Source organism: Pan troglodytes, chromosome 13 (assembly GCF_028858775.2).
Source record: "Pan troglodytes isolate AG18354 chromosome 13, NHGRI_mPanTro3-v2.0_pri, whole genome shotgun sequence".
NCBI classification, from domain to species: domain Eukaryota; kingdom Metazoa; phylum Chordata; class Mammalia; order Primates; family Hominidae; genus Pan; species Pan troglodytes.
Window position 1 is genome coordinate 22,142,307 of NC_072411.2, and position 23,280 is coordinate 22,165,586.

The 23,280-nt window shown below is 40.8% G+C and overlaps 1 protein-coding gene across 50 annotated transcripts in view; it reads right to left on the reverse strand.

Moving 5' to 3' along the window:
* Positions 1-23,280, reverse strand: part of CLASP1 (cytoplasmic linker associated protein 1) — a 308,996-nt gene that overhangs the window by 126,747 nt on the left and 158,969 nt on the right. For all 50 annotated transcript variants that reach the window (XM_063790384.1, XM_063790383.1, XM_054678949.2 and 47 more), the window contains one exon: positions 5,384-5,536. In XM_063790384.1, the coding sequence (XP_063646454.1) occupies positions 5,384-5,536 (153 nt within the window). The remainder of the gene's footprint in view (positions 1-5,383; positions 5,537-23,280) is intronic.

The following is a 23,280-nucleotide window of genomic DNA, read 5'->3' on the forward strand; positions in this document are numbered from 1 at the left end:
TCGCCACACTGACTTCCACAATGGTTGAACTAGTTTACAGTCCCACCAACAGTGTAAAAGTGTTCCTATTTCTCCACATCCTCTCCAGCACCTGTCGTTTCCTGACTTTTTAATGATTGCCATTCTAACTGGTGTGAGATGGTATCTCATTGTGGTTTTGATTTGCATTTCTCTGATAGCCAGTGATGGTGAGCATTTTTTCATGTGTTTTTTTAGCTGCATAAATGTCTTCTTTTGAGAAGTGTCTGTTCATGTCCTTCACCCACTTTTTGATGGGGTTGTTTGTTTTTTTCTTGTAAATTTGTTTGAGTTCATTGTAGATTCTGGATATTAACCCTTTGTCAGATGAGTAGGTTGCGAAAATTTTCTCCCATTTTGTAGGTTGCCTGTTCACTCTGATGGTAGTTTCTTTTGCTGTGCAGAAGCTCTTCAGTTTAATTAGATCCCATTTGTCAATTCTGGCTTCTGTTGTCATTGCTTTTGGTGTTTTAGACATGAAGTCCTTGCCCATGCCTATGTCCTGAATGGTAATGCCTAGGTTTTCTTCCAAATTCAACAACCCTTCATGCTAAAAACTCTCAAGAAATTAGGTATTGATGGGACGTATCTCAAAATCATAAGAGCTATCTATGACAAACCCACAGCCAATATCATGCCGAATGGGCAAAAACTGGAAACATTCCCTTTGAAAACTGGCACAAGACAGGGATGCCCTCTCTCACCACTCCTATTCAACACAGTGTTAGAAGTTCTGGCCAGGGCAATTAGGCAGGAGAAGGAAATAAAGGGTATTCAATTAGGAAAAGAGGAAGTCAAATTGTCCCTGTTTGCAGATGACATGATTGTTTATCTAGAAAACCCCATTGTCTCAGTCCAAAATCTCCTCAAGCTGATAAGCAAGTTCAGCAAAGTCTCAGGATACAAAATCAATGTACAAAAATCACAAGCATTCTTATACACCAATAACAGACAAACAGAGAGCCAAATCATGAGTGAACTCCCATTCACAATTGCTTCAAAGATAATAAAATACCTAGGAATCCAACTTACAAGGGACGTGAAGGACCTCTTTAAGGAGAACTACAAACCACTGCTCAATGAAATAAAAGAGGATACAAAGAAATGGAAGAACATTCCATGCTCATGGGTAGGAAGAATCAATATTGTGAAAATGGCCATACCGCCCAAGGTAATTTAGAGATTCAATGCCATCCCCATCAAGCTACCAATGACTTTCTTCACAGAATTGGAAAAAACTACTTTAAAGTTCATATGGAACCACAAAAGAGCCCGCATCGCCAAGTCAATCCTAGGCCAAAAGAACAAAGCTGGAGGCATCACGCTACCTGACTTCAAACTATACTACAGGGCTACAGTAACCAAAACAGCATGGTACTGGTACCAAAACAGAGATATAGATCAATGAAACAGAACAGAGCCCTCAGAAATAACGCCGCATATCTACAACTATCTGATCTTTGACAAACCTGAGAAAAACAAGCAATGGGGAAAGGATTCCCTATTTAATAAATGGTGCTGGGAAAACTGGCTAGCCATATGTAGAAAGCTGAAACTGGATCCCTTCCTTACACCTTATACAAAAATTAATTCAAGATGGATTAAAGACTTAAACATTAGACCTAAAAGTCTAGTAATTTTCTAAGCCTTGTTTGTGCAACAGATAATTACCCAAGAATAGTTCAAGAAAAAAGATTAGAAAGATTGTTCAGGCATTAAAAGGAACAAAGTATTGATATATGCTACAAGGTAGATGAAACACTGAAAACATCCCCTTTAAAATGGCTAATTTTATGTTATGAGAACTTAAACTCAATAACAAAAAGTAAAATGTTTTAAAATACACCAAAAAAATAATTAGAAAGAACTAGAAATAAGCACAATTAACATTCCTACAGCTCCTCTATCACAGATGCTGGGGTGAGGAGGCAGAGTGGTCCCATGCTGGTCTGGTCAAGATACCAATATTCTAGGGCCGGTTCAGAATTCAGGAGAGGCCATCAGGAGACAGCATTTTAATGCTAACCATGAGTACAGCTTTTACTTGGCCCACTCAGCTTCATCTTTTTTGGCTCATGGGATTCCCCACCCACCACTATCCCCACCACCACCAACAGCTCAAAGCTCACAGCCATCAGTGAAAATGGTTCTAAGAGCAGCACCTACACAATTTTTCTGAGATAAATTTCAGAGAGAATTTGCATGTAAATGTAAAATTTGAGAGAAAATAAGAGTTGTATATAACAACCAAACTGTCTACATTAGGGGTGAAAGGAAGAATTTATGGGAGAAATCTCCTACAATTTATTTAATGCAACATCCATACGGGTCTCACAAGGAACCATGTTGCTTGTAAGAACAAAATGTGTTTTATCTTATTTATTTTTATTCCCAACTTTTAAGTTCAGGATGTGCAGGTTTGTTACATAGGTAAACGTGTGCCATGGTGGTTTGCTGCACAGATCATCCCATCACCTAGGTATTAAGACCAGCACATTAGCTATTCTTCGTGATGTGCTCCCTCCTCCCACCCCAAACCCTGCAACAGGTCCCAGTGTGTGTTTTCCTCACCCATGTGTCCATGTGTTCTCATCATTCAGCTCCCACTTATAAGTGAGAACATGTAGTATTTGGTTTTCTGTTCCTGCATTAGACTGCTGAGGATAATGGCTTCCACCTCCATCCATGTCCCTGCAAAGGACATGATCTTGTTCCTTTTTATGAATGTGGTATACATGTACCACACTTTCTTTATCCAGTCTATCATTGATGGGCATTTAGGTTGATTCCACATCTTTGCTATTGTGAATAGTGCTGGGATGAACATATGCATACATGTATCTTTATAACAGAATGACTTATATTCCTTTGGGTATATGCCCAGTAATGGGACTGCTAGGTCAAATGGTAATTCTGCCTCTAGGTCTTTGGGGAATTGCCACACTGTCTTCCACAGTGGTTGAATTAATTTACACTCCCATCAACAGTGTAAAAGCACTCCTTTTTCTCTACAACCTCGCCAGCATCTATTGTTTTTCTGAATTTTTAATAATAGCCATTCTGACTGGTGTGAGATGGTATCTCATTGTGATTTGCATTTCTCTAATAATCAGTGATGTTGAGCTTTTTTTCATGTTTGTTAGCTGCATGTTTGTCCTCTTTTCGTAACTGTCTGCTCATTTTCTTTGCCCACTTTTTAATGGGGTTGTTTTTCTTGTAAATTTAAGTTCTTTGCAGATTCTGGATGTTAGGCCTTTTGTCAGATGGATAGATTGCAAAATTTTTCTCCCATTCTGTAGGTTGAGTGTTCTCTCTGATGACAGTTTATTTTGCTGTGCAGAAGCTCTTTAATTAGGTCCATTTGTCAATTTTTGCTTTTGTTGCAATTGCTTTTGGTGTCTTCGTCATGAAATCTTTGCCCATGCCTATGTCCTAAATGGTATTGCCTAGATTTCCTTCTAGGGTTTTATAGTTTTGAGTTATACATTTAAGTCTTTCATCCATCTTGAGTTGATTTTTGTATAGCGTGTAAGGAAGAGGTCCAGTTTCAATTTTCTGCATATGGCTATCCAGTTCTCCCAGCACCATTTATTAAACAGGGAATTCTTTCCCCATTGCTTGTTTTTATCAGGTTTGTTGAAGATCAGATGGTTGTAGTCGTGGGGTCTTTATTTCTGGGTTCTCTCTTCTATTCCATTGGTCTATGTGTCTGTTCTTGTACTACTACCACACTGTTTTGGTTAGGGGTAGCCTTATAGTATAAAGTTGGATAGAGTGATGCCTCCAGCTTTGTTCTTTTTGCTTAGGATTGCCTTGGCTATATGAGCTCTTATTTGGTTCTATATGGATTTTAAGATAGTTTCTTCTAATTCTGTCAATGTTAGTTTAATAGGAATAGCACTAAATCTATAATTGCTTTGGGCAGTATGGCCATTTCATAATATTAATTCTTCCTATCCATGAGCATGGACTGTTTTTCCATTTGTTTGTATCGTCTCTGATCTCTTTGAGCAGTGTTTTGTAGTGCTCCTTGAGGAAATCCTTCACTTCCCTTGTTAGCTGTATTCCTAGGTATTTTATTCTTTTTGTGGCAATTGTGAATGGGAATTCATTCACGATTTGGCTCTCTGCTTGCCTGGTGTTGATGTACAGGAATGCTAGCGATATTTGCACATTAATTTTGTATCCTGAGACTTTGCTGAAGTTGCTTATCAGCTTAAGAAGCTTTTGGGCTGAGACAATGGAGTTTTCTAGATATAGGATCATGTCATCTGCAAATAAAGATAGTTTGACTTCCTCTCTTCCTATGTGAATACCCTAACCCTAACCCCAATCCTAAGCCCAACCCCATGCTCCTTTAGCTCGGTGAAGTTCGTTATTATCCACATTCTGAGGCCTACTTCTGTCATTTCAGCCATCTCAGTCTCAGCCTAGTTCTGAGCCCTTGCTGGAGAGCGGTTGCGGTCATCTGAAGGAAAAGGGGTACTCCGGCTTTTTGAGTTTTCAGCGCTTTTGTGTTGATTCTTTCTCATCTTTGTGGGCTTATCTACCTTTGATCTTTGAGGTTGTGGTCCTTTGGATGGGGTTTTTTGTTGTTGCTGTTTTCTGTTTGTTTTTCGTTTAACAGTCTGGTCACTCTTCCGGTGGGGCTGCTGCTACCCAGCTTTCTACAGATTGTCTTTGAGGTATTGAGCTCTGCCCTTCCTGCATGAAGAGCCTGCGGTCCAGGTAGAGAAATACAGGCCTTCCACTCCCACAGAGCTACCTCCCGCTGGCCCAGCTCTACTTCATGCTGCCACCCAACAGACACACCAACAGCTGCCACCTCACCATGGCTCACTGGGAACTGGAGCAGAGATGGCTGGTCACCACCACCCACAGCACGACCCTGCATGCGGAGTATACACACACACCCCAATACCTAGGGGCCAGTCTACAAAATATATTTTAAAGACAGGAGTTACAGTGTGACTTCTGGATTATTCTCAGTCTTGTTAAATAGAAATTGTCTAAAACGCCCCTAGTGGTTTCAGGCATTGCTGGATCCAGATAACTAAACAATGTGATGAGGGTGCGCTCTTGCTCTTATCTCTGAGCAATGCTTTCCTCTGTGCTGGCTTCCTTCTCCTGCAGGCTCCACCTTACTAGAATGTGGCAAAAGTCAACACAGTAGCTCAAATTTACAACTTACCAGCTTATCAGCATCAGTATCGCAATGCTAATTCAATTAAAGAATAGCAGGCAGAAACCTGCTGCATATGGGGACTGTATCACTTCTGAGGGCCACCACAGGCAAGTACGTGCACCTCTGGTTTGAAAAGCTGGCATAGCTGACCCCAGAACGCCACACAGGGCTTAGACTAACCTGAAGACTTGGATCCAAGGGTGGATGAACCAAGCCGGCGGGTGGTTCCCATTCCAACGTTTCTCCGAGAACTTGGTGGAGCCTTGGATGATGTAGAACTAGCAGAGGAAGGTCTGTTACCATCCACAGAATCTTCATCGTCGAAATTTTTATCTGAACAGTAAGCACAGAAACCAACGTTTTTTTAAAAACAAAAACTATATATACATATATATATACTTTTTCACCTGATTATAAAACAATTAGTCTTCGAGACTGATTCTGCATACTCTTTTGGAATCTGAGGTGCTCCTCTAGGGTCTGGAAAGCCTTAGGTTAAGCCCAGAATGAAGCTACAAAGATCATACTTGCTTTTACATACCCAGAATACTTTTGCACTCAAATTTTGAAAAATAGAACAAATATAAAGAAGAAAACAATCTCTCATAAAACCACCACCTTGAAACAGTTATTTTCACATTCTGGAACATTTCTGACCATCCATGCTTTTTTTTTTTTTTTTGAAGACAGAGTCTCACTGTCACTCAATCCTCCCTCCTTGGCCTCTCAAGGTGCTAGGATGACAGGCATGAGCCACTGTACTTGGTCACCTGGGTGTACTTTAAACTAACAGCTGAGATGAGAGTATATATCATATTGGAATAGTGCTTACTTCAAATATGTAAATTTTTCCTCTGTGATGAAATATTTTTCATAACCACCATTTTAATAATTGTATGGTACTTTGTAATTGGAAAATGGTACAAGTGAAACACTCTTATTGTTAGATATTTAGGGTGTTTCTAATTCCTCACCATTAGAAATGCAATATTGCCAATACTTTCCTACACTTTTTTTTGTTTGTTTGAATTTCCAATAGTTTTAGGAATGAAAACCATAGAAGTAGGTCAAAGAGTGTAAAAGTTCTTGATGTATAGTGCCAAAATTATCAGAGAGGTCATATAAATGTACATTTCTCCTAGAAGTTCAAAGAAGTACTCATCCTTCCACACCATTGCCAACATTTAATATTACCATTTTTAAACTTTAATCAATCTGACAGGTGAAAAAAAAGACTTCACTTTCTATGTTGCATTTCTTTTTTAGTGAAGATAACATTTTTTTCGTAAGTTCATTAACTTTTAAATTTTCTAAACAGCAGTGGATCCAATCAATACTCCTCAAGTTGCATTTAAAATTTTAAAAAAACACAGCTATAATCCTACCACTTTGGGAGGCCAAAATGGGAGGACTGCTTGAGGCCAGGAGTTCAAGACCAGCCTGGGCAACATAGCAAGGTCCTGTCTCTTAAAAATAAAAAAATGTGTCAGATATGGCGGCGTGTGCCTGTAGTCCCAGATACTCAGAAGGCTGAGGCAGGAGCATCAACTTGAGCCCAGGAACTTGAAGCTGCAGTGAGCCAGGGTCACTCCACTACATTCCAGCCTGGGTGACAGAGCAAGACCCTGTCTCGAGAAAAAAGAAACATCTTTGGAATCTTAAAAATCAACATATTTATGAAAACACTTTAATGATGCAAAATTAAAGTTTATGTATCAAGTATAAGAGTGAGTCATTTAGGAGGCTAAACAAAGAACTTACGAGTAATTTAAATAAAAAAAACAACATCTGTAGCTGGCAATATTCATGATTTCTGAAATGGGCATCAGTTCTTTACCAATAAGTTTGAAATAAATCATTGCTATCCAAAAAACATACAAATAGAATCCTGTTTTCCTTGATCTAGTTGCTTCTTAAGCTAAATTATCAACAGCCAAGTCTTGTGTCTACTCAAGACCCCAATGCTCCCTAAAACTCAACAACAATGCACTCCAAATTACATGGTTCAGTTTATTCAACACAGCGTAGGGGGAGGAGGAAAGACATCTTCACAAATCCATGTCCTTATGCAGATTAGCTCCTTTCACTGTGCCTTTAAATCCCCCAGATTGTCTTGTTATGCCATTCTGTTTCAAGATGGTTCTTTCAATCTATACATCCATTTTTCATTGATTCAGATGCACAGCGCTCTTAATTAGCATAGACTTCCCGTGGATTCAGAAAGTGGTTCATAATGGCCTTCCCAAAAGGAAAATTTAAGTCTAATGTAAGGAATAAGAACAACCCAAAGGAAAAGTCACCCACTGAGTACTGCCAGCATTAGCAGTGACAAGGACAGATCTCACTCAGCCTATCTGTCCTCTGGGGAGCTCCAAGAACATACGAACGGCTGTCATTATTCTACTACCTTAAATCATAATCATTCTGCTGAGTGGGAACAGTTCCAGTCTGTGGGACAGGTAAAAAATAAATGGGAGACATGAAGACACTATCACGCTTCACTCACAAATTCATGTAAATTATGTTTAGTTCAGTCTTCTAAAATATGCAGGCATGTCATTTAGAACAGTACTCAGTTGCCAAGAATTATTTTCAATGGACCAATTTCAATGGAATTCCTGAAATTTTTGCTTGCATCAGTGATAGACTAGACGTGGACGACTTAACCTCTTGCAATAAATAGCTAGAAAATCTGACAGTATATATAAAAGAACTACGTGCAGGCACCGGACAACGGGCAGTTCAGAACTTGGCTGTTCAGCTAATTTGCATAAAGATATGGATTTGTTTGTTTCTCCCTGCAAGAAAAGAAACAAACAAGGCAAGCTATACAATCACCCCAACTTTCTGCCTGGAGGTGTTAATAATTTCCAGGTCACCAAGTACAGGGAAGGGGAACTCAAATTAAACATAGTAGCCCTACAGATTAAATACTGCAGACAATAAAGAACAGAGTTCAGAGAAGTTGAGGGTGCTAGAAATTACAGGAAGCTACACAGAAAGAGGGCTACAGGAATGTGCTAAGTTCTAGGCCTCACGTGTGTGAGTGAACTTCCAGGAAGCAAGGCAGAAAACGACCAAGAAGGTATAAAATGAAAAATTCTTAGAGTTTACACAAGTAGGGAAGCTCCAAACAGCCAAAGTGGAATGTTCTTGGTGACCCACCCAAGGCATTCAATGGAGACCCCCAGAGAGTCAGGTCTTAGTGAGACTGAAGTATGTCTGGAGTGCAAGTTAAATGAAATCTGCCCTATCAGAGCTTAAAAGCAGGCCTACAGGGCATTAGGCAGACCGCAAGTAACTTATCTGATTTGCCAAAACAAAGCATGATATTCCTAAAAGAAATATAACAAGACACAGACACTCAACAAGGTAATATTCACAATACACAACATCTAATAAAAAATTCCTTCACTATGTACAGAGAAGCCTTAAAAAAAAATTTCCTAAACATGACAAGAGGGGAGAAAATGTGGCCCATAATCAGGAGGGGCAAAAAAATCAGAAAATAGTAAACTTCTGAGAAATGATGAAATAAGAACATTAAACTTCTATTATAACTATGTTCAATATTAAAATACATAGACATTCATAAGAAAAAAGAAAGTTTTTTTAAAGAATCCAATGGAACTTACAGATTTTAAGAAAACATAATATCTGAAATGAAAATTTCACTGATTGAGATTAAGTGCAGACTAGACATTGTAGAAGTAAAGAAAAAAATCAGGGAACTTAAACATATAGCAATAGAATTTATCCAAAATAAGCACAGAAGCCCTTCATCACCAACACCTGTATGTAATGCCGCCCCAAGAAGGGAAGGAGGAGGCCAGGCGAGGTGGCTCACACCTGTAATCCCAGCACTTTGGGCGGCTGAGGCAGGCAGATCACGAGGTCAGGAGATAGAGACCATCCTGGCTAACACGGTGAAACCCCGTCTCTACTAAACATACAAAAAATTAGCCGGGCATGGTGGCGGGTGCCTGTAGTCCCAGCTACTCGGGAGGCTGAGGCAGGAGAATGGCGTGAACCCAAGAGGCAGAGGTTGCAGTGAGTCAAGATCGCACCGCCCTCCAGCCTGGGTGACAGAGCGAGACTCCGTCTCAAATAAAAAAGAGAAGGAGGAAAGGGCATACTGAGCAGCCAATGTAGGGCTTTTTAAACCGAACTTTAGGAGGCTGCTTGTCTTTTTACTTACCCTTTGGAAACAAATCTAACAAGCTTACTTAGCTGATTTCCTAAGCAGATTAGAAGCAACTAACTATAGGGATAGTGAGAAGGAGGACGCAAGAATTAAGCAAAGTAATGTTAATAAGTGAGCTGAAGGCCTAATAGCCTAATAGAAACTACAAAAAGCAAACACATGCACATAAAAACCCCTAAACCCAAAATGCTTAGAATACAGTTGACAGTACAGGGGTCAAATCACATCTATACAATAACAGCACAATGACCCTGCACAACAACTTAAGATTCAATTTTTCAATGATCTGTGAGTTAGTGAAGGAAGTAATTCACATTTCCCATCTCGATTGGAAATTCAGGAAAACAAAGGATAAAAAGTGTATTTATTTTCTAGATTAAAAGCTGGACACAATGCTTTGAACTGAAACACCTGCAAAGGCTTTTGGAGGATAAAAACCAACTGAGCCAATTATTTGAAAACTTAACTAACATACTGTTTAAAAATAAGTTTAGCCTATGTTTCCTAGCTTTTCAGATATCAGAAATTAAGATTAAATTTAAAAGGAGGCTGGGTCATCAGAAAGGTACCTAGTTTCAGTTAACTGGGAAATTCCACTATGTGGAATGAGCCATTCTTTAACTGGGCAAATAAGCTGTATCTGCAACTGGACCATGGTTACAGTCCAGGATGAAGAGTCTCACATCCAGGTTCTAACGTTACAGTATTTCTCAGCTAAATTAACCCATACTGAGCTCTACTAGCCATTTGGATTCCCATTTTTTTAGGCTTTTCTGCTAAGCAGACGTCTGGTAGTATCTAACCTCTTTTTCTAGTGCTTTAACTAAGGCAGAAATGGGTAAAAATGAGTATTTTTAACTGCAGGCTTGTGCCATTACATCAATTTTAACATTTGCACATAATACATATGTTACACATAAAATCATCTTAAGGGGAAGTTCTCTTTAAGCCCACAGAAATAATTAATTGTATCTTCAGCCCCACTGCAAAGACTGCCATGGGAGGGCCACTTCTCTCATCTGATAGTCTCGGGTAGAAATCTGAAATAAGCAGATGGAAGCCTTCAGTTCCTAGCAAGCATCACCTCTTTTGATTCTTTAAAAATCACCTGAGCTCCATTCCACCTTCTACAGCATCAGGATAAACCACTTAAAAATGACTCATGAAATTTCTACAGAGTGATACTATAATTTTCATCCAACCCTGAATCACCCCACCCCTGGCAATCCAAGTAAGTAGACATAATGAAGGGAAAAATAGCAGTAAAACAGTAAAAATAAAGCCAGATTACAAACACAATCATCCATGGCCTTAGAAGCAAACTAGCAGACTTCCAGAAGCTGAACAGGTCTACTACTGAGGTCCAGATGCTGGAGAGAGGCTGAGGGATAGCCAGGGCCAGCACTAGGAGGTCAGAACCAGTCCCTTCAGCAGCCTCCACTGAAGTCCCTAAGAAAGCCCCAGCAGAGCCCAGCTGCCCCAGAACTGAACTTTAACCAGGCTGCATAGGGGAGATACCAAGCAACAAGCCACAGACAGATCAGAAGGAATATACCACTGTGGCTACAAGTTTGGCTATGAGGGGCAGAGATATCAATCTAAAGACAAACATGAATTCAAGTCTGGTGTCTGGAACTTGTAATTAGAAGCTTTGGGCCATACTGTTCGCTCGGAAAATTTAAACACTCATCTATGAGGACCAACAAAAAGTCACAGAAACTAAGAAATAACTGCTCATTGCCTATCTGCCAGGAAAGCCAGAACCTAAACCACAAAGCTTTTCCTTCTCTTCTTCTGAGGCAGGCTTTGATGGATAGAAGCCCAATGGGGAGAAAATGCCTCATTTTCTAAAGAAAAGACAACTATCTCTCTGCTTCACTGCAGCAGGGTCACTTTGAAGAAGCTGCTATCCTGACAGGCTTTCAGATTCACCCACTCCCTGCTAATTGAGATTCTCCTCCAAGGGAGTAAGAAATGTGGCAGCCTACTAACTAGACTATAATTAGCTCTCTCAAGAGGAAGCTGCACAGAGACAGGATAATGAGCCCAAAGGCGGCTGCTTTTCATAAATATCCCAAAATTTCTTTCTTCTTGAATTTGCAGAGCTCCAAACCTTTTGCAAAGGCTGTTTCTGCTATCTGCAATTCTTGTCCTGTCTGCCAGACACACCCCTATGCATTCTTGAAAACACAAGTCTACTGCTAGCCTGAGATCCTGCCCGGCTCTAACTTGCGTGTACCATTTACTTCATTGCCCCCTGAAATTAGCTGGCTGCAGATCTGTTTGGTCTCTCTGTCCCTGGAGTAGGGACCACTTTGTATTCTTCTTGGTATTTACAACATCTAGAACAGAGTCTGGGCCAACACCCAGTAGACATTCAGAAAAATTTAATTCTGGTAGTCCACATGAAGAAAGGCAAAATTTGTGAATGGATGAAAATCTTTTCTCATATATCTTTTTTAGAAGCTTTTATTACTCTTTTAACGTGCATATGGTTTAATTAGATAATAAATTCAAACAAGGCTATGAAAATAACTGAAGACAAATCAACAAAGACAATTAAAACCTCAAATACTTTTTAAGCTTCCAAATTTTCCTGCTAGAAAGAAATGTATATCCTTCTTTCCTGATAAAACATATACCTATTTTAAAATTAAGTCATAGTTCCACTATAAGCAATATAAGCTCCCCAAATTAAACTAACAATTTGATATATATGTATTTCTAGACTTTAATGCATTCATAAACATGAATTCTATACACACATGCATAAAAACTGCTTTTTGCACACCAATATTTTTCTAGATCAATATTAATCTAGTCAATTTTAAAGACTACTTATTGTGACACTGTGTGCATAGACTATATTTAATCAATCATCTATTTATTGATATTGAATTGTTTTCAATTTTTCACCTTCATAATACCACTGCAGTCAGTATGCTTAAAAGTAACAAGAAAAGTAACACCTAATAGAATCACAGCACACAACTGTGTACCAGGTCCTGGGTTTGGTTTTGCATAGTCACATTAAATCCTCCTGACAACGCTGACAGAAGGACTATTGTCACTTCGGTCTTAAAGCAATTCCCATAAGCTGATGCTTAGGAGGTGCTGGGCACTGTGCTAAGTATGTTCTGCACGTTGTGTTGTTTAATTCTTACTGCATATGTTTGCTTACTTAAAATTATTTAAGATAATTTCTCAAGTACAGTATCTTCAATATCTCTTATGAATATAAACATTAAAAATCCTCAAAAAATACTAGCGAACCAAATTCAGCAACATATAAAAATAATTAACATTATGGCCATGTGCGACTTATCCCAGGAATGTAATGTTTGTTCAATATACATCATAGTTGTCATATTAATATAATAAAAGACAAAAAACAACATATTCTCTAAACACAGTAAAACGCTTTCATGCTAAAAACACTACAAGCAGGGATTAGAAGAGAACTCCCTCAACCTGATAAAGACCACCTACAGGCTGGGCACAGTGGCTCACATCTGTAATCCCAGCACTTTGGGAGGCCAAGGCGGGCGGACTGCCTGAGGTCAGGAGTTCCAGACCAGCCTGACCAACATGGTGAAACCTCATCTCTACTAAAAATACAAAAATGAGCCCAGCGTGGCAGCACACTCCTGTAATCCCAGCTACTCAGGAGGCTGAGGCAGGAAGATCGCTTGAAGCCAGGAGAGGGAGGTTGCAGTGAGCTGAGATTGTGCCACTGCACTCCAGCCTAGGCGATGGAGCCAGACTCCGTCTCAAAACACACACACACACACACCACACACACACACACACACCACACACACACACCACACACACACACACCACACACCACACACACATACACACCACACACCACACACATACACACACCACACCCCCCACACACACACATACACACCACACACCACAAACACACACACACACCACACCACACACACACACACCACACACACACACACACACACACACCATCAACAACATGGTGAAAGACCGGATGCTTTCCCCCTAAGACCAAGAACAAGGGAAGATGTTTACTCTCACTACTTCTATTCAACATTGTGGTAGACGTTCTAGCCAGGGAAATCCGACCAGAAAAAGCAAAAAAAAAAAAGCATGCAGACTGGATTGGAAGAACTAAAACTATCTCCATTTACAAATGACTTGATTTGGTATGTAGAAAACACTAAAGAATGCATGCAAAAACTTAGAACCAATAAACAAGTTCAGTGAGGTTGCAGGATATAAAAAACCAATATTAAAAAATCCATCGTATATTCTATACATCAAATTAAGAAAACAACAATAGCAGCAATAAAAACACCTAACAACTTTAACAAAAGGAAACTACATGACATTGTTAAGATCCAGTAAAGACAAACCTAATAAGTAGAAAGATATTCCATGTTCATATATCGGAGGAATTTTTACTCATTATCCAAACTATATTCCTTGCCCATCTGTTTCCTCTTAATTTTAACCGAAGTTGGATAAATAGAAAAGTGTAAAAGTGCAAAACACACTGTCTGAATTGAATGGCTGGATAAAGACTTTTTCTTCTAAGTTCCTACCTCCCCTTCTCCATCAAAGTATGGGAACTGGGGTACACGTATCACCCCCAATCCAGTCAATATGGACCAGTGTTAAATAGGGCCGGTTCTACCACTCTGTACAAAAAATCTTTCAATATCCATATTCTGAAACAAAAATCCCTCTCCCTGTTTACAAAATTAAGGAAGGCTTTTGTCAGAACACAGGGAATATAAAAATTTCCAGCTTGGCTGGAAATGTTGGCATTTTTGACAATACAAAGGTGGAAATGGCATAATAGAAGCTCTGAGGGTGCTAGCAGAGTGCTACTTCTGCCCTTTGGCACCAGTAATCCATCCTCTACCACAGAAGTGAGCGTGGAATGCAATCAAGCTGCCAGTTAGGGATCACGTTCCATTCCTTCCACCCAAAAGCTTGCTGCCAAAAAGCTGGGCTGGCATTTTAAGACGATCTCAACAATGACACCACTGGTACAGATAACGTGAGAAGAGAGAACTGGAGCACAGACAGGTGACAACTCAAAATTTATTTCAGCTTTACTAGTCCTTCACAAAGGGAGTTCAAACAGGACGACACCGGGGAAAGACAGGCAAGGAAAACACCATCGGAAACTGGAGAGGGAAATGAACTGTGAGGAGGGCAGAAAGCCAACTTCCACAGATGCCTGCTCCTTAAGGCACTGTAGGAGCTCAAAGTTCACACTGGGTAAGAGCTGCTGAGTGCCTCCTGCAGGTGCAGATCAAGGCACAATTCCTCTTTGGGTCTCAGGTGGAAAATGCCCTGGCTGCTGCTACATAACTTATAACCAGGCTCCAGAGAGATGCAGGCATACTCACAACAGAGGAGCCCAGCGATGATTCTGTGAGGAAGAAATCCACAGCTCGCACTGGGTAGTGAGCCTGTTCTGGGGCAGAGCTGTAACGTCACAGGCCTGCACTTTTAGCAAGACCAACCTCATGTGAGGTATAAAAAGAAAATGAAGAGAGATAGGCTTCTGTTTCCCTGTGTGAAAAAGGATGATCCTGTCTACCTATGAAATGTGCTGCCCACCCAATATCAACCCCCTTCTACTGACAGCCCAGGGTAACCACCCTCCCCCACTCTCAGAGTGATGACACCTTTGTTTGCCTCAGTGGAACCTGGCCACAGCATCAGGGCTCTCCCAACCCATTACGGTAATTAATTCTAGAACCTCTCTTCTTGTGGACTTAGAGCTATGCAGGTACAAGCCTGGAGCTGTTGGAGCCAACAAATGGCAGTGCCTGCCTAAGAGAGAGGCAAAGCAAAAGAAAGCAGAGTCAGGGGCAGTGAGAACCGAGGTCTAATGCCTGGCATGCGTCCAAAGGAGGACCGCATGACCCACACACCCAGACTTCTCAGTTCCACGAGCCAAGTCACTCCCCTTCTCCCTTACACCACTTGGAATGAGGCCTGCATTGCTGGCAACCCAAAGCATCTCTGTACTATATCAAAGGGATGTCATGCAGATTAGACAAAATGCATTAAAGACAGGAAAACCATAAGTATGGGACAAATGGCAGCTATTTTATACCCTCATTATTTGTGCTATGCTTTGCGTGCAAAAAACCAGCTCTTCAAAAATATTTCAATAGAAGTGAGGAATTAGGAACATAATTTTCTTTAAAAATGGGCTTAAAAGGCCATACAACTAATTCAAATTAGGCAGCCAAAAAAAAATGTATGGACATTATTGAGACATGGAGGTTAAACCACCTTCTCTAGAACTGATTCCAAAGGTTAAAACCACCTTCTCTAGAACTGATTCCAAAGGGAAGGTATCCATTTCCCCTTTGTCAAGCGTCCTTAGGAGGTCTCAATGACAATTTTCTCAGGGTCACAGGAAAGAAAATAATTTGTCATTTGTAAGTAAAAGAAAAAAGCTCAATTAGGAATATGCTTTCATCAAGTGGAATCAATCTTTTAAACTCTCTCCAAATCCTCCATGCCCTGTAACTTGGAAGTTCAAGTCCAGAGCACAGGGTCACCTTACAGGTGATTTGGTCTCAAACTAATCATTTTGTTACTTCTGTAATAAAACTGGACTCCCAGAGCACCAGTCTTGCCCTAGCCTCTACCACTGGAAGGCTACTGGAGAGGATACCGCCTCTGAATACCAATAGGTGACCATGTGCATCTTCCTTCATCTCTCCAGCATTTCTCTAGTAAGCATGCTTGTGTCTGAAGTACTTTGTTGGGAGCTGGGCTGCAGAAAGGGAAGTCACGGTTCTCACTCTGGACTGCAGTCCAACGTGGGAACACACACAATCAACAGCACGTAGGATTCAGTGTGAGGTTTTCCTAACAGCACACACACAGTATGACCTATGAATCCAAAATAGGGCCAAACAAATTTAGAAAGGATCCACTGTGCCCACCAACCAACCCTTGGATGTGACCCGTACTACTTGGGTCCATTTAACATTAACTGAGAGTGTGAGCGGCTTTAAATGTGTGCACATCCTACTTAACTCAGGAATACCGTGGGCTACCATGCTCAGTGAATATACAGTGAGAGAGAACAAATTCCAAAGACTCTTCCTGAACAGATGTAGCAGGGGCAAGGAACTCCTGACAGGGGATAATGAACAAAGTAGCCAGCTTCCCTCTGCACCTGGACAGGCCCAGATGCCCCACTACTCTGTGAGTGTGCCCATCGGGACACTAGGGAACAGAGAATTAAAGACAAAGTCTTCAAGTCATGTCCAGGAGTTAGGGTTCCTGAAGTTAGAATCTCTTGGCCAAACTGGAGGCCCAGTTTAAGTTAACCCTGTTAATACTATGCCTTCCTCAGAGAAAAGAACTTACAGCGACACGCCAAGAGTGATTAAGATCAGTCTTGAAGAAGAGTATCTCTAAACATATGTCAGAAAGACTATAAACTTACCCTTAGAGCCAAAAAGCAAAGGAAGGGAACACAAAGAGACTGGTACTTTAATATCCAGAGTACCAAAGAGCTCCCTAGGGGGTGAATTAGGGAAGATGGGGATAAACTATCCTTCCTGCTGGAATAGCTAGTCCCCAACACAAAACTCTCTGAGCACCTGAGCTGAGCCCACAGTATCATCTCCTGGAATGACACTCACACTGAAACATCCACAGGAACTCAATTCTCCATAGAAACGTCCACCATTCCTCAACATCCACAAGAGCTCTTAGACTGAAAACCTGGCTTCATGTGTCGTTAAGGACCATCACTTCCAGACATATGTGTATTAGTGCCTCAAACTCTCCCCAGGACCGGACAGACTCAGGGTAAGATGAAAACAGACAGAGCCTTCTCCAAGAGAGCTGCTTCTGCTTCTCCCACTTGCTAGGTTCGCAGAGCTGGGACCGTCCTCTAGTCCCCTCCATCAGCCATCTAACTCAGAGTTCATCCAGCAGGAGCAAGAGAGGGAGGGGTGAGGGGCTGAAATAAGTAGTCATCTGTAGGAATCTTCCTCTTTTAGATACCAAAGCTCTCCTGGGCAGAAGACTGACTTCATCCATCTGGGCATCCTACTTTATCTGCCCCTCTTCCCCCTCCCCGCCCCACACAGGGCCTGGAAGAAAGTTAGTTTGTGAATCACCTCACTATTGTCTTTTGTACTCTCTGGCCATGAATTTCTAGCTGCTTTCAAGCTTCTCTCTGTGGAAACAGGATGACTATAAACATCTACAATAGCTCAGTAAAGCTCAGGATAGCATGAAAAGAATTAACCATTGTAGTGAAGGAAAAAATAAGTTCTTACTTTAGGAATCTGAAGGTTTTTCCTAGCAAATATCTGAGAGAGAGAGAGAGAGAAAGAGAGAGAATATGAATGAATATGTGTGTGTGTATATATATGTATGTGTATATATATGTGTGTGTATATATATGTATGTATATATATATGTGTCTATACATATATATACACACACACAAGAATTTGGGTTTATTTTCTCCAATCAATATTAATATGTCTGTTTTTTTGGTGCAATGTTCATTCAAATCTAAATAATTCCAGCCCTACAATTTGAAAAGTTAAAATCATACTTTAGTTGATGGTTTTCAATGATTTTAATAACACCTTTGGATAACTACAGCATACATATGCTTAAAACAATAGCAATCTAGAGTTCTCATTGCTGTATTTACATAATTATAAAGAGTTAACATAAACCAAAAATAACTTGTTTCAAAATTTCAAAGTAGTTAGCTTTCTAAAATTCTTTTAATTACATTTGGGTAGTATTACAAACCTAAATGCAAATGGCACTCAGCTTCCCTGCTATTATTTGTCTAGAGAATTATCCAGACATTCTGTTGCATGGCCGGGTATACAGGCCACACAACTGCAGGCTAAAAACAGGAAGAAAGCAAAGCTTAGGAGGAATCAACATCATGAGAGGTTTCAAGCAAGTGTATTTTAGGAGAAGGAAGTGCAGATAAGTGCAGTTATTCTACGTAAGGTACAGGATGTCCTTAAAGAGATTTTTGTAAATTATAGATATATTACTAAAAGTACCTATTTGATAACTGTCCTCACACTTTGATCATATGCTCATTTTCTAGCCCAAATAGGTCAAGTGAGTGTGCCACACACCACATCTCCATCATCTCGGCCCACCACTGAGGCCTGCTCACCACTACCTTCAGCTTCCTTCTGTGTTCCCCAGCTCCCAAGCCAACTGCCCACATAATAATCACATTGCCCAATTTATGCCAAAGACAACCATTGTGTGAGAAATTTCACACCCAATTCATAAGCACCAACAAACATCCCATGCTCCCCTTTGTCCTGCATGCCAAAAAGTCAGCCTTGCTGGGCACAAACACCACCATGCAGGGAACTTCTGAGCACAAACAGTGCGGGGCCAGGGTCTTGGACCCCATCACAGGGCTTCCATCCAGCTCACAAATATGGAGGCCAGGATTCTCTTCCAGTTGACTATGGACCTCTTGATGGCAGTGGGAGGAAACAAGGGAAAGATACAAGAGAACATGGTGGGGAAGAGGTGGGAGAAAAGGGGAAAAGAAAGGAACAAAGGGAGAATGAGAGAGAACAGATTCTCTTTCTTAAGCTCTGAGTTCATAAGTAAAGCATTAATTTACTTCAAGAAATAACAGCCAAGATAGTTTACAGGAGGAGGAGGCTAGTTGCCACCTGACTTGGATAACTATCTCCCTCTTTTGTTTATTCATTGAGGATGAGGATCTACTACATTTCAGGCACTTTACTAGTTCCTGGGAATACAGTATGAACAAAACATTCATGCTAACTGCCCAAAGAGACTTTCCAGTACAAAGGGGTATGACATTTGTAAAGACAAATCTGTGATAAAGGCAAAGAAGAAAAAGAACAGTGTTCTGTAACAAAGTGAGGGGAAAGGCAGAGGGTGGTGAGAGACATTTTGGACATGGTGGTTCAGAGAAGGCCAAATCACACTATGCTGTAGGCCTTTTACCAAAGGCATAACCTCATCTACATGGGAGAGGATTACTCAGGCATCTCTGTCATGGACATGGAATTTAAGAGTAGGAGGCAGAGAAAGGTAGAAGGAAGGTTCCAATTTGCCTTGAACAATGAAGCAAAAGAATGCCTTTGACTAAGCAGCAGGGCAAGGCTAACTGTTTTGGCAGGAAAAGGGGCCCTACAAAAAGTGTACTCTTTCTCTTTGGAAAGGGTTTACCCTGTGGATCTACCCTCACGGCCACCAGCATATGCACACAGATTATCACAGCCTGGCCTAACTGCAGATAACTGAATATAGTAAGCCAAGCTCAAACACCATTTTCATTTCTGTATAAAGAAATCCAAGTACACTAAAGACTCCAAAAATTGTTTTAAGATAGAAAAGAGGGCCTTCCAATTGTGTGTGTGTGTTTTTCCTTCAAATTTTGTATTTTAAAGACCCATGAGCTGGGTACGGTGGCTCACGCCTGTAATCTCAGCACTTTGGGAGGTCAAGGCGGGCGGATCACTTGAGGTCAGGAGTTTGAGACCTGCCTGGCCAACACAGTAAAACCCTGTCACTGCTGGAAAAAAAGAAAAAAAATTAGGGCATGGTGGGGGGCGCCTGTAATCCCAGCTACTACAGGCATGGTCCACCACACCAGCTCACATACCCTTTGTGTATGCCAAGGATGTTTGTAAATGCCCGTCCTGTGCCTGGCACTGGGCAGGCTGCTGGTAATTCAGAGGTGAACACAGCAGCTCCCATCTTTATTCTCACAAAGCTGATCATAAGCCAGCATAAGGAGTCTTAGGAAAGCGAATTCCTAGAGGCCACAGAAGTCCAGGCAAGGCATTTCTGAGGAAGCCTCTGCACCCAGACCTGAAAACCAGGCAGGCATGAGGAAAGTGAAGTGCATTCTAAGTGAGAATAATGTGTGCAAGCTCCCTGGGGCAAGAAACGGGCAAGGCAGGAATGGCAAAGGCACAAAGGCAGTAATGAACGAGAATGGGTGACTATAATTATAGTAATAATGACAACCACAAGCTTCTTCCTGGTAATAGGTTAGAGAATAGTAGGACATTGAAATCATCATTTATCCCTCAAAAAGGAACTGAAAAGGTACAATGCAGGCCTTAAGTGGGCATATTCTGACTTACATTTTTATTATTTCATGGCAAAGGGGAAAGTTTTAAGCAACACTAAGGGATGTGAATAAAGTTTGCAAACTGATGACTGAAAACTGAGACTTCCAGAAGTCAACAACTAAAATTTCAACACCTTAGATAATCTCTGAGTGTCATATTACATAAGAGTCACCATATATCCTTTCATTGATTAAATGTTCATTTCTCCCTTTGATCACGGTACTTATTTTACCTTCCAACTTGCCCTGAAAGTTATAAATGTCAGAACCCAAATCCCACAGATATCAGATCTACACCCTGTGCTCTTTTGGAAATGTCATTTTAATTATCACTGTAGCAATCTTGACCCAATTCTTTTTGACAATCACTACATAGGCACAAAAGTAAGTCAGGTGGAAAAACTTAGAGCCAAATTTGGAAAAGATTTCCTACCAGAATGTTCTCTCATACTTTAAAGTAATTACACTAAGAGCTATTTGCCATTTGTGCGAGTAATCCTTCAAATCTTCCATCTCTGCTTTAATGATCTCTTTCTCCAGAACCCTCTTTAGCTAGAGAGGCAAATACCATACCGCTACATACGAAGACAAAGAGAAAGAGGATGACAATTTAACATAAATAGCCATGTTCCAATAATACTTAATCCTCTAATAGCAATCTCAACTCTACTCGAAGATACAAACCTACTTGAATCAAACTCACGTACAAACAAAATTCTATGTCCAAGTGTCCAAAACTATAATTACCTATAATCATCTTACCCTCAAAACCTGCTCTCCCCTCCAGGTTCCTGACTTCAGTTGGTCCTACCACCATTTGTCCAGGCCAAAATATGGAATTGCTCTTAACTCTTCCCCTCCTATCTCCCACCAGGTCTTTCCCCACCCACTGCCCTAAATAAGCACTGGGTGTGGTCAGTGCTGCTTAGAACCACCTCTCACTTCCATTCCCTCTCAGTCCCACTGAGGCCAACCTAATTCGGGTCTTCCTCATCTCTCAGGTAGATCTGTATTACCATATAGTATCCTTACTGGTGTCCATGTCTTTAATCTTTGTATGTTTTGTTTTTTTTTAATGACCTGTTTTAAATACACGAAACAGTGAAAAAGATTTTCTTAAAGCACATAACCCAACACGCAGATCAACTGTTACCTTTAACTATTGTCCCTAGCGTATTCAGCATTCCTTAGTTTTTCCCTAATGTCCTTTATCTGCTCCAGGATCCCATTCAGGACACCACATTACATTTAGTTATCCTGCCTCCCTAGGCTCTTCTAGGTTGTGACAGTTTCTCAGACTTTGTTTTCAATGACCTTGACATGGTTAGGGAGTTTACAGAATATCTTTGATTTTGGGTTTGCCTAAGGCTTCTGCCATGTTTCCACAGAGCTTATGGGGCTTTGGGAGGAAGACCACAGAGGTAAAATGCCATTCTCATCACATCCTATCAAGAACACCCACCACACTGACCGACTAGGAAGTTATGCTCCCCTCCTTTAGAATGGGATATTTGCATAAATGATTTGGAATAATTCTGCACAAGAGGTTCGTCTCTTCATCTCCATTTACACACTTTTCAATCATTTTGTTTACATCATATGGATCGTTAACATTTATTTTATACTTTGGGTTAAAACTCAACACTACTGTGTTGCTTAAAGCATTCTAGCTTTGGCTATCGGAAGCACTTTCAGTTGACTCCTGTGTCTCTCAGCAATACCTCCACTGTTGTTTTGTTTTGCTTTTTCTTTGATTTTTTCAACCACTTCCTTACTTTCTGGCCCTGCGAGATACACTGGCTCACCTTGCTCCAGCCCTAAACTCAGCCATTTCCCCAAGGAGCCCTGGTGGTGTTAGTGACCAAGATCTGGGTACTGGATGGTTTCTTTTTACAAGATCTTAGGATACATTTAATTCTGCATCTTGTTTTCTTAGAATACCTTTCCATATCTACATAAAAAGATCAACTATATTATTTTAAACCTCAGTTCAACCTTCATACCTCCTGTTATGAGATCATCTAGAGCTGCCACAGTGGATGTGTCCCTGTATCAATAGGATGAGATTGATGTGCCAGGCCCAAGGCCCCTCACTGGCTCCTCAGCAAAGGGACTATCATCCCCAATTTGCACATGAGAAAATGAAGGTGGACAGCCATGCTGCCAGTCCCAGGTCACACACTGCCCATGCAGAGGTGGCACTCATACCCAGTCTGAGGGATTCCAGAGCACTTGGCCTGACAAAATGGCTTTCTGGAATAAAGACTTGTCTAAGACAGCAAAAACTAGGGCCCTCCCCTAGTCCTGCAACTAACCCAATCATAGAAAACCCAAAACCTTCAGTATCTGTGTTTAAAAGCTGCCCTACCTACTCCTCATGGGGCTGCTGTGAACTTCATAAAACAAAAAACGCAGGAAAGTGCTCTGAAAACACTAAAGTACTCTACACACCTTGGGAGACCTGCTGCTGTTATATTTTGCAGATTTTTAATGGTCGTGAATTAATATATGATTCAGACATACCACTTCCATAAGAAACAGTATTTTAATCCTTGTTTCCTATCACGACTGCAGTTACTGAGGGTAAAAGTTACCAAAGCATGTAAGCCTGAATTCCAGGTGATAGTGACTAAGGAGGCAGGCAATTTGAAAAAATACATCAAGTGAAAGAATCGTCTTTATTTTAAACTCAGATTCAGGAGGCTATCTCCATGGCTTTTAACATGA